Source organism: Apis mellifera, linkage group LG14 (assembly GCF_003254395.2).
Source record: "Apis mellifera strain DH4 linkage group LG14, Amel_HAv3.1, whole genome shotgun sequence".
Taxonomy (NCBI): Eukaryota; Metazoa; Arthropoda; class Insecta; order Hymenoptera; family Apidae; genus Apis; species Apis mellifera.
In genome coordinates this window covers 10,476,585-10,487,848 of record NC_037651.1, presented here as the reverse complement: position 1 = coordinate 10,487,848, position 11,264 = coordinate 10,476,585, and the positions used below count along the sequence as shown (strand labels likewise).

Sequence of the window (11,264 nt, the reverse complement as noted above, 5' to 3'; positions counted from 1 at the left end):
AACAAATTGCATAACTTAAAAATTTTAATTGATCGATCTAATTGTCTAACGTAGTTTTATTTTTTTAATGGCAAAATTTATATGGTCATTCCTTTCTTATCGAAAAGATATAAAATTTTGTATTATTATAAATTTTTTTTTTCAAAAATATTTATTCTATTAATTATATTATTTTTATTTATCGCACAATTATTTTGTTTTGTTATGCATAATAAAATAATTTTTAATATCAAAGCATGGGCATTTCTTAATATTATCGGAAATTATTAATAATAATGGGTTGAGAAAAATATAATATAGAATATATAAGTATAATGTTTATTAGAATATAATTTTTGTTTTTTTTCTATTCATACAACGCAATTTTCTACTTTTGATTCTTTAATCATTACAATATTTACCTTATCTTCCCATTCTTTTTCTTTAAACTCTTTTTGAGTTAAAATATATATAATTTTAAAATATTTTTTTAAAAAAGACGTATAAATTCGCCGAGAGATGCAATAAAAACAAATACAACAGAATGTCATAATGATAATTGTTCCAAAAATAATCCTGTTAATGTGAAATTACCAATATTATTATTTATATATGATATTAAATTAAAGAAATATTAAACATACGTTACGAGTAACATATTAAAATCAGTTTCATCGCAGCAAACATTATCACCGCAACAATATTGCCGTGAATCACATAAACCCCAAATACAATAATGTGATGAACTCTGAAAGAATATTTTGATACGAATATAAATTTACATTGGCAAAATATTAAAGAAATATACAATAATTATTATCTTTCTCTCTCTTTTTTTTTAGTAAAATATTTAAAATTTATTTTACAGATATAAATAGATAAAATTACCATTGAGAGAAAAGTAAAAATGAAAAAATAAATTGAAATATTCTACATAATGGACGAACGTCAAAACATAGCATGAACATAAGCATGAACTACAAAATATTAGATAGATCTACTATCAAAAGAAATTAAAGATTGTCTTCAATAATCGAAATTTCAATTGTTGATTAAGAAAAAAAAATAAAATAAAAATATGACTTAATATTTGTATGATCGAATAAATTTGATTAATTAACGAAAGGAAGCACATGTTATAATTATAAAAATATACGCTTGTTTTCAATAACATTTGATTTTTGTAATCGTTCAAAATTTCATTGTACGTATACTCATCATTATATCGAAGTTCATCAATTGCATATATTCTATATCATAATATATATAAATATTAATCTAAACTATATTAATTTTATACATAACAAATCTATAAAAATGGCGATGTGTCCGCGTACAAAGCAAAAAGTTGCTATTATTTTGGATGTGAGCAAAGCTATATTTCATTGGGGATTTATTCCCGCTATATTATTCTTAGGTTAGTTTTTTCTTATAACTTTTTTTTATTTAACAATTATAAATAATTCATGTGCAACAATATTATATTATAATAAAATTAATCCATTATATGTAAATCAATTCATCAATTTATTTTACAATTAATTTATTATTACAGGCTTTAGGAAAGGTGCTGATCCAGGCATGCCTCAATTATCAATTATAAAGTAAGTTTTTATATAAATGTAACATTGCATAAAATAATAGTTTATTATTGCTAAATCATAAAATTATATATGGATAATTTTATATTTCAGCTTATTGTGGCAATAAAAAAATCTAATCTGCAACATTACTTCATCTTATTTTTCATCAAGATATTTCCTTTATTTGATCAATCATTATATTCCTTTTATCTATTAAATTCAATGTATATTTACTTATATAAATATTAAAATTATTAATGTTACTTTCTTATTGAATTAAATAAAATAAAAATTTTCTAGTATAATGTTAATAAAATTTTAACAAAATTTACTAGAACAATAATTTTATTATCTATTTTAATAAAATATATAAAACTATAAATACTTAAATAAAATATTTTAAATTACTTGTATTTATTATACCTAAATTTTACATTCCAAAAGTTCAATTTTATCTTTTTACAAATATTATGCATATTTGAATCATCTTAAAATTATTTTTTTTTTTTTCACTTTTCAATATATATTTATATTAAAATAAGATAAATAATAAAATAATATTATAAATATATTAAAGTAAGTTTTAAATATAATTAAATTTAATTTGTTCGAATTTATATATTAAATATTTGAATTTAATTTATTTATATTATTTAAAAATATATAATATTTATAATTTTTTTTTATATTTATAAAAATAATCAAATTAATAATATTAGCAAAATTATATTTAATATATAATAATGGTAAGTATTTTTAATTACATAAATATATATGAAATATTGTATAATGCAAAAAAATAACTATTGTTAAGATTTTTATACATTAATTTCATAATCAATATATCCACATTTTTAAAAGGAAAGCACTATTATTTTTTATAGTTATTGATAAGATTTCTGTTTTAAAGATTTTTAATTTATATAATTTTTAATTGTAAATTAATATGAGATAATATTAAAAATAAATAAGAAAAAATTTAATTATAGTTCAAAGAGTAAAATATATTTTGTTTGCTAGCAACAAAGCAAATTTAAAAACATTCTTTCGTTGGTAACAATGATGCCTAACCTGTCAGAAGTAAAGTAGCAGATTGGAATTGTAGTGAGTTTTGGGTACATAGATACAACATTTTAGGTTCGCGGTTTTACTGTGCTTGTCATCGTATAGAGCACAGAAGTAACAAGCAGATGCAGTGTAAATTTCTTGTCAAAGCGTATGTAGAACAAAGTATCGGTGATTGTTAAAAGTAGCCACCACGTTTTCACGAGAACTCCCTTGTCCAACTCTGCCTGTTATGCGGTGGTGAACGTCGACAGGTGAGTGCGCGCTTTCTATCTCACAATATTTCCCTTGTTCTATCAACGGAAAAAGTTTTTTCTTATGGCAATGGGTTGCAATGGTGTTATTTCTGTCAATTGCTTTTTATGGATCTTCAATGACGGATGGTAGTGTTATAACACGAAGATTTGCGATGTTCTGAAGTTTCCTGACGAAAAATTCGAGCTACTGCTAACGATGTGCATCCTGATGTAACTACATCGGTATGGATCTTCCGATTACCGATTAACCTTTTATGCTCAAATGAATTTTTTTTCTTTTTTTTTTTTTATCATTTTTTATTTTTTGTTTCTCATAAATATCTTTATCCAATCACATTCACAATCACTTTCCTTTAATGCTCTTCTTAATGCACAACGTTTTTACATAATTTTATTTATAGTTTTATAAAAGATTTCAACAGCTTTAAATGTATATATAAGCAAATGATTGTGACATTAAAATTTTAGAATAACTGATCATTAATTGAAATCATTAGATATAATATTTTAAAATTTATTGCAACCATTAAATATGTTTCCTGTTTTTATTATTTTTATTATTATTTTTATTATCATCATCATCATTATCATCATCATCATCATCATCATCATTATCATCATCATCATCATCATCATTAATCATTATCATTTTCATCTAGGTTTTAAAATATTTGAATGAAATTAATATTGTATTTCTGTATGTGTAAAAGTAAAATTTTATTGATTATTATTTGATATTCACATTATATTTCTCATATCAAATTAAACATAGTAAATTTTATTTTATATCTTTTCTACAGAAATTATAGTAGACAATAGTAACAGTGACGCTCACTCGACAAGCGTATAAAAATAGGATGTCAGGGCATAGAGGCGGAGGAGGAGCTGGGAGCCATCAAGGAGGCCCAGCAGGTCTTAAACAAATAGATTTAGATCAAATTTGGGGAGATCTTCGTGAGGGTATTGAACAAGTTTACAACAGGCAATGTATGTCTAAACCAAGATATATAGAATTGTACACGTATCCTTTATAATTTAAAAATTAAATAATGAAAAAGGAAAAGAAAAATAAATAAATAATAATAAAATAATTGTTTATATTTATATTTGTTTTATTATTTCCTTATTGTATTATATAACTCTACTATTAGACATGTATATAATTATTGCACAAGTGTTCATCAACAATTAACTAGAACATCGACCAAAAGTAAGAAAGGACAAATTTCTCAAGGAGGTGCACAGTTAGTTGGTTTGGAGTTATATAAACGTTTACGTGACTTTCTTAGAAATTACCTTATAAGTTTATTAAAGGTGATTTTTTTTTTTTGCTTGCTTATTATTATTAATTAATGTTAAGATATAGTATTTAATATTTTAATTTAATATCTTTTGTGTAGCATGGAATTGACTTGATGGATGAAGATGTATTACAGTTCTATACAAGACAATGGGAAGAATATCAATTTAGTAGTAAAGTATTGAATGGTGTATGTTCATATCTAAATCGACATTGGGTACGTAGAGAATGTGAAGAAGGTCGTAAAGGAATCTACGAAGTATATCAATCAGCTTTGGTTACATGGCGTGATAACTTATTCAAGCATTTAAATAGACAAGTAAGTGATTTAATTTAATAGATAAATATGTGAAAAATATATATAAAAAATATATGAATTAATAAATGAGATTAAATACAACAGGTTACTAATGCAGTACTTAAATTAATTGAGAGAGAACGCAATGGTGAAACAATAAATACACGTTTAGTCAGTGGCGTAATCAATTGTTATGTAGAATTAGGTATGAATGAAGAAGATCCTGGTGCTAAAGGACAGAATCTTACTGTTTACAGTAATTCTTTTGAAAATGTCTTCCTTGAAGATACAGAAAGGTTTTACACTCGTGAAAGTTCTGAGTTCCTCCGACAAAATCCAGTTACAGAATACATGAAAAAGGTTTTGAAATTAAATTTTATTATATTGATATATTTTCTAAAGATATTTTTAATAAATACTAGTTTATTATAGGCAGAACAAAGATTATTAGAAGAACAAAAACGAGTTCAAGTATATTTGCATCAAACAACCCATGATAAATTAGCAAAAACATGTGAGAGAGTGTTAATTGAGAAACATTTAGATATTTTTCATTCTGAATTTCAAAATCTCTTGGATGCTGATAAGAACATAGACTTAGGTCGAATGTATCAATTAGTAGCAAGGATTCCAAATGGACTTGGCGAATTAAGGAATCTTTTAGAAGGTCATATAGCTAATCAAGGACTTGGAGCTATTGATAAATGTGGTGATTCTGCAGCCAATGTACATTTGTTTATTATTTATAATAATTATATATTAATAATAACTTGATGTCTAACTTTATATCATAAGTATTTTTATAGGATCCAAAGGTTTATGTAAACACAATTCTGGAGGTTCATAAGAAATATAATGCTTTAGTACTTGTTGCATTTAATAATGATAGTGGTTTTGTGGCAGCTCTTGATAAGGCTTGTGGAAGATTTATTAACAGTAATTCAGTAACTAGAGCAGCAAATAGCAGCAGTAAATCACCAGAATTATTAGCAAAATACTGTGACCTGTTATTAAAAAAAAGTAGTAAAAATCCTGAAGAAGCTGAACTTGAAGATACATTGAATCAAGTTGTAAGTAAAAAATTATTAAAATTATAAATAATAATAAATTTTTATTTGATAAAAATTTTTTTTTATCAATCATAGATGGTGGTATTTAAATATATAGAAGACAAAGATGTGTTTCAAAAGTTTTATAGTAAAATGCTGGCAAAAAGATTAGTACAACATATGTCTGCCAGTGATGATGCAGAAGCTTCTATGATTTCTAAATTGAAACAAGCTTGTGGTTTTGAATACACCTCAAAATTGCAACGAATGTTTCAGGTACTGTATTATGCTATGCTATTCTTTTTAATTAATTTGCATTAATTTTATACATCTCAAATTTTTTTTTCTTTTTTACATTTTTATAGGCGATTATTTTTATACTGTTTAAGAATATTAATTAAAATTATATAACATTATAATTGTAGCAGTCTGTTCACAGGATATTGGTGTATCTAAGGACTTAAATGAACAATTTAGAAGGCATTTGACAAATTCTGCTGAACCATTGGATATAGATTTCAATATACAAGTCCTGTCTTCTGGCTCCTGGCCATTTCAACAGTCTTTTACGTTTTCATTGCCAACAGAGGTAAATAATTATCAATTAATATATATCAAATAGTATAATCAATTTAAAAAATAATATTATAGTTTAAATATTATTATTTTTGTGTTACAGCTAGAAAGATCTGTACATAGGTTCACTACCTTCTATAGTTCACAACATAGTGGAAGAAAGTTGAATTGGTTGTACAATATGTCTAAAGGAGAATTACATACAAATTGTTTTAAAAATAGGTTATAAAACAATAAAATTTAAGATCCCAAAAAAATATTTTACATTATAAATGAAAATTCATTATTTAATTGCAGATACACATTACAAGCATCCACATTTCAAATGGCTGTTTTATTACAATATAATGGATCCACAGTGTGGACGATTCAACAATTACATGATGCTACACAAATAAAAATGGATTTTTTGCTTCAGGTAATATAATAAAAATTAAAAATGAAATATGTGTAAAAGAGATTCTAAGTGATATAATTATTTTCACAGGTTATTCAAATACTCTTGAAAGCTAAGCTATTAACGGCAGCTACTGATGACGAAGCTGAATTGACGCCACTGTCAACAGTGGAACTATTTACAGGATATAAAAAGTATATTTAATTTAATTATTTCTGATATTTGTTTTACCAGAAATTATATTGACATATTATTTTTATGACAGCAAGAAACTGAGAGTAAATATTAATATACCAATGAAAACGGAATTAAAGATTGAACAAGAAACAACACAAAAAAATATAGAAGAAGATAGAAAGCTCTTAATTCAGGCAGCTATTGTTAGGATTATGAAAATGAGAAAAGTATTGAAACATCAGCAATTGGTAGCTGAAGTATTGAATCAATTAAGCTCTAGGTTCAAACCAAGAGTACATGTCATTAAGGTAAGTCAATATCTTTTCTTTTTTTTTTTTTTTTTTTTTTATTATTTCTAAAATTTTATCATTAAATTATTATATATATAAACTTATATAAATATATAAACTCATCACAACAATATTATATATGATATAAATAGGATTCTTTAAAAAAACAAATTAAAATAAAATAAATATAATTTTAATATAATTCTGCTTTTTCAGAAATGTATAGATATTTTAATTGAAAAAGAATATCTGGAGCGCACAGAGGGCCAAAAGGACACTTATAGCTACCTGGCATGATCAAGTTGATCCAAGACAACGATATGGCAGCAACAATACATGCAAATGAAAGATGACTATTCAATGTCATTTCTAGATATTGTCACAATATTTATTTAAGTCTCGAATTTGAATCTCATACATTCTCCTTGTACATGGATGCCCTTGTACCATGTTGTCCCTCTGGTCGCATTTAGAGTCTGGTTTTTATAATATGTTAATAAAATCATTTCATAGTCAAGCTGCTAGATGTATTACTGTCTACGCCGTCTTTGACATAAATTCAAATGTTGCTGGTTTTTGATATCATATTACCGTATTATGAAATGAAAAATGCACGAATCTTTTATGTTAATAAGAAATAGTAAAAAATATGTTTTCAAAATTATAAATTCGTAAAATCAATCAAAAAAGTGAAAGAGAGAAAAGAGCGAATAAAATTTAGAGTTAAGCGTGATAAGAGTGAAATAAATAAAACAAATGTTTTAAATAAATTTAACATATATTGTAAAACATTTATTAATGAACAAGGATGAAAGGCTGGGCATGCACTATTTTTTTTTTTCTTTTTCTTTCAAATAGCATAAAGTGCATTAATATAATTTTATGAGATTATAAAATAAGAAAGAAATGTATTTCATTAATTATTTGTATTATAATATAATATGAAAAACAAGAATTTAAATACATAGATAGTAATACATTTTAATGCAACATTTAGAGAAGTTTAATTATTAATCACGTGTACAACAGAAAAAATTTTATACCAGTGAATAAAAAAGTCTGCCCTAATAATATAAAGTTCATTGTTTTCGTGAGTTACACTCTCACATTTACATAAGTTTTTATTATGATTCAAAGAAATAAAGAAATTATATAATTATTTTCACAGTTAATTTATAATAAAAATAATATGAAATAATATTTTATTTAAAAATATTCAAATCAGAAATGTACGTTGTGTATATTATTACATCTACATATAAAAAATTTATTTCTTGTATATTTTTTCTCAGCGACGAATGTATCAAAATCTTATGGTATGATTTATTTACATACTTTATTGAAAATCATATGTTTTAGAAACTATAATAAATTCAATATTAAAAGTGCAATATAAAATGCGAAAATGATATAGTATAATTTTAAATGTAAACAAATAATGACTTAAATAAGAAAATTGTTAATGTATCGATGCTTTTAATTTTAATAAGAATAGCAGATTTTGATGTATACATGTATGTGAGGTTGAGTTGTAAAACACAATATGTAAAAGAGTTATAAAATTAGAATTTTAAACGGAACGTTATCGTAATTATAAAAAAAGCAAATAGCATCAAAAAGGGAACAGGGAGTTATAATAAAATATTTGAAAAAAAAAAAAAAATAATATCTTCATATTAAAAGAAAAACAAAAATAATTAATTTAATATATTTTATTAAACAAAATGTAATAGGGATTTTAATAGTTTAACACTAAAATTAGATTACACAATAATAATTAAAATGCAAATAAATATACTTATCTTCGTTCACTTTTTTGACACTTAATGTTATTTAACTGCTTTCATATGATAGTGTTTAGAATACGTCAAACTGCTTTTATAAGCATAGCAAGTATAAAATGATATACATATTATTTAAAAAAATATAAAATAAGAATTTATAAAGTTCATTTGATGAAAAACTTTTTGAAAAATCAGTTTTTTCTGAAATATTTGAAAATTAAATTTAAAGATTAATATAAATTAATTTTAAAGATAAATGAATTTTTATACATACTAAGATTTGTTATTTTCAATCAAATTTTTTATGCATAAAATAAGATGTGAGAATGTAAATAAATTGAAAAATATTTTTAAAAATTACTTTAAATGAAAATTAATTCAATTAAGTTTATTGAATTAAATAATATTAAATGAAAATCAATTGCATATCTTTTTTGTAAAATTGAACAATACATAATATTTTAAAATAAAAGTACCAATACAATTTCTTATACATACATGATTTACATAATGAATATATATTTAGAATATTTTGTTCTAATATTTTTTGTAATAAATTCATTTACACATATATATATATTTTTCAAATTATTTATTAAATATTAAAAATATATGCTGAAAAAGACATTTTAGATATAAAATAAATCAAATAAAAAAGATATTGGGATGAATTATAAAATTAAAATCAAGAAACATAAAATTTTCAAATTTCATAATGAATGACAGGTAATGTATTGAAAAACACAGATTTTTCATAAAAAATATTATTAAGGATATATAATATCATGTAATATAAAATTGTATAAAATGTATGGCTATGAAATGAAATTATTTCATCTTTTGCAATGTATTGCAGTAGTAACATACATTTAATAAATGTTTTATATATAATATATATTATAAATTTTCAGGTTTCTGATCCAATAATCTTGAAAAATCTTCTTTTGCTAATTTTAGTTGTCCAACTGCCAGTAAGCATGCCTTGCGTGCATATGAGTATTTACATGCATACACACATACATATGTATATATATGTATATATATATATATATATATATATATATATATATATATATATATACATATATAGATTATAAGATATAAATTAAAGTACATACATAAACTTGTATATGTAATTTTATATAAAAGATATAAAATATATACATACATTTTGCTTCTTTAAGTTATCTACAATTAACATTTGTTTTTTAAACACTTGTATCAATTCTGAAAGTTGTTTTTGCAAATGATTAATTGTTAATTTTTTTTCCTCTTGTAGATCTCTAATTTGAATTTTCAATTCCTATGAAATAAAACAGAATAAAAATCTATATTATAACTAATTGTAAAATTGTATTATGACTAAAAATCTGTAAAATTGTATTATGAGTAATATTAAATAGTTTTATAAGCTGCACCTTTTCTTCTACTTCAGAATATTTCAGTGCATTCTTAAGCTTATCATTGTTTTCTAAAGATCTATTTAATCTTATAATACAACTATTAGATTGGTGATTTGTTATTTTTATTTGCTTTTGAAGTCTATCCAAATCCTGTTAATATGCATAAAACAAATTAAAAATATGCTATAAAATATTAATATATAAAATGATATATTTAAATATTTTTGATACATATTTTATTAATATTACATACTTTTTTTAAAATTAAATTTTCTACATGTAATGCCTGTGATTGACATTGCATTTCCTTGTTAGTGTTTTCTAATTTTGTGACTGTTTCTTTTAATGATTCTATTTCAGTTTTCAACTTAATTTCAATTTTCTTACTTTCACATTCTAAATTTTTACAAATATCATTCTAAAAAAAAAATAATATAACTGTGTAGAAATCAATTAAAAAAATATTAAATAATTATTATAATTAATTCTAAATACCTTTCTTTTATATTCAATACGCATTGTTTGTAGCTCATTATGTAATATATCTATTTTAGCTTTTAAGAAGTTAAAAACAGTTTTACTTGCTAGGTTTTTTTGTTTAAAAATATCATCTTCATTATCCTTCTGTAATTCTAGTTTTCTAATATGCATAAAATATAATAAAAATTACATATAATATGTTATAAATATAATAAAATTATATTTTAAAATATTGTATTTATAAATATAATAAAATTATATTTATTAAAAATAAATTATTAAATTTCTTCTCTCATACTTACAACTTTGAAGTTGAAAATTGATTGAAAATATGTGGTAACGATGAATTTCGTTTAATCGGAACCTGAAAATTATATTCATTTTGCATTGTTATACTATTTGAACTTGTTTTTTCTTTGGACACATTTATTTGGTATTTTTTCGAATTAGAAATTGAATATCCATTGTTATAAGTGTTAACAACACAATTTATTTTTGTCATTAAATTATATGCCTTCTGCTCAAGTTCTTTATTTAACTGATGAAATCCTTTTTCTTTAGATAATAAATCTTCAGTCATTTTTTAATAATAACTATTATGTAAAAAAAATTGTTTTGCTATTATC

At 22.6% G+C, this 11,264-nt stretch overlaps 4 protein-coding genes across 5 annotated transcripts; 2 read left to right on the top strand and 2 right to left on the bottom strand.

Annotated features, from left to right (window-relative positions):
- Positions 1-302: 302 nt before the first annotated feature.
- LOC100576530 lies at positions 303-978 on the bottom strand. Its single transcript, XM_006565640.3, has 3 exons — positions 868-978; positions 624-727; positions 303-555 (listed from the first exon to the last, which is right to left on the bottom strand). Exons 1-3 carry the CDS (start codon positions 868-870, stop codon positions 351-353), a joined length of 312 nt encoding a protein of 103 aa, XP_006565703.1. The 5' UTR covers positions 871-978; the 3' UTR covers positions 303-350.
- A 318-nt stretch (positions 979-1,296) lies between these two features.
- Positions 1,297-1,689, top strand: Tom7 (translocase of outer membrane 7). The gene is made up of 3 exons (NM_001162398.1): positions 1,297-1,396; positions 1,535-1,583; positions 1,674-1,689. Exons 1-3 carry the CDS (start codon positions 1,297-1,299, stop codon positions 1,687-1,689), a joined length of 165 nt encoding a protein of 54 aa, NP_001155870.1.
- A 916-nt stretch (positions 1,690-2,605) lies between these two features.
- LOC410565 (cullin-1) lies at positions 2,606-8,618 on the top strand. Of its 2 annotated transcripts, XM_394044.7 has the most exons (15): positions 2,606-2,881; positions 3,015-3,106; positions 3,685-3,905; positions 4,036-4,198; positions 4,285-4,503; positions 4,588-4,842; positions 4,915-5,208; positions 5,289-5,552; positions 5,628-5,807; positions 5,971-6,120; positions 6,211-6,329; positions 6,405-6,525; positions 6,595-6,698; positions 6,770-6,989; positions 7,188-8,618. In XM_394044.7, exons 3-15 carry the CDS (start codon positions 3,742-3,744, stop codon positions 7,266-7,268), a joined length of 2,334 nt encoding a protein of 777 aa, XP_394044.2. In that variant the 5' UTR covers positions 2,606-2,881; positions 3,015-3,106; positions 3,685-3,741; the 3' UTR covers positions 7,269-8,618. The 2 variants fall into 2 exon arrangements, with proteins under 2 accessions (XP_394044.2, XP_006565704.1); XM_006565641.3 differs by lacking the exon at positions 3,015-3,106 and having other exon boundaries at positions 7,188-7,488.
- Positions 8,619-9,394: 776 nt separating this feature from the next.
- Positions 9,395-11,251, bottom strand: LOC100576608 (early endosome antigen 1). Its single transcript, XM_003250667.4, has 6 exons — positions 10,941-11,251; positions 10,654-10,798; positions 10,412-10,576; positions 10,174-10,308; positions 9,924-10,058; positions 9,395-9,736 (listed from the first exon to the last, which is right to left on the bottom strand). Exons 1-6 carry the CDS (start codon positions 11,216-11,218, stop codon positions 9,653-9,655), a joined length of 942 nt encoding a protein of 313 aa, XP_003250715.2. The 5' UTR covers positions 11,219-11,251; the 3' UTR covers positions 9,395-9,652.
- Positions 11,252-11,264: the final 13 nt, after the last annotated feature.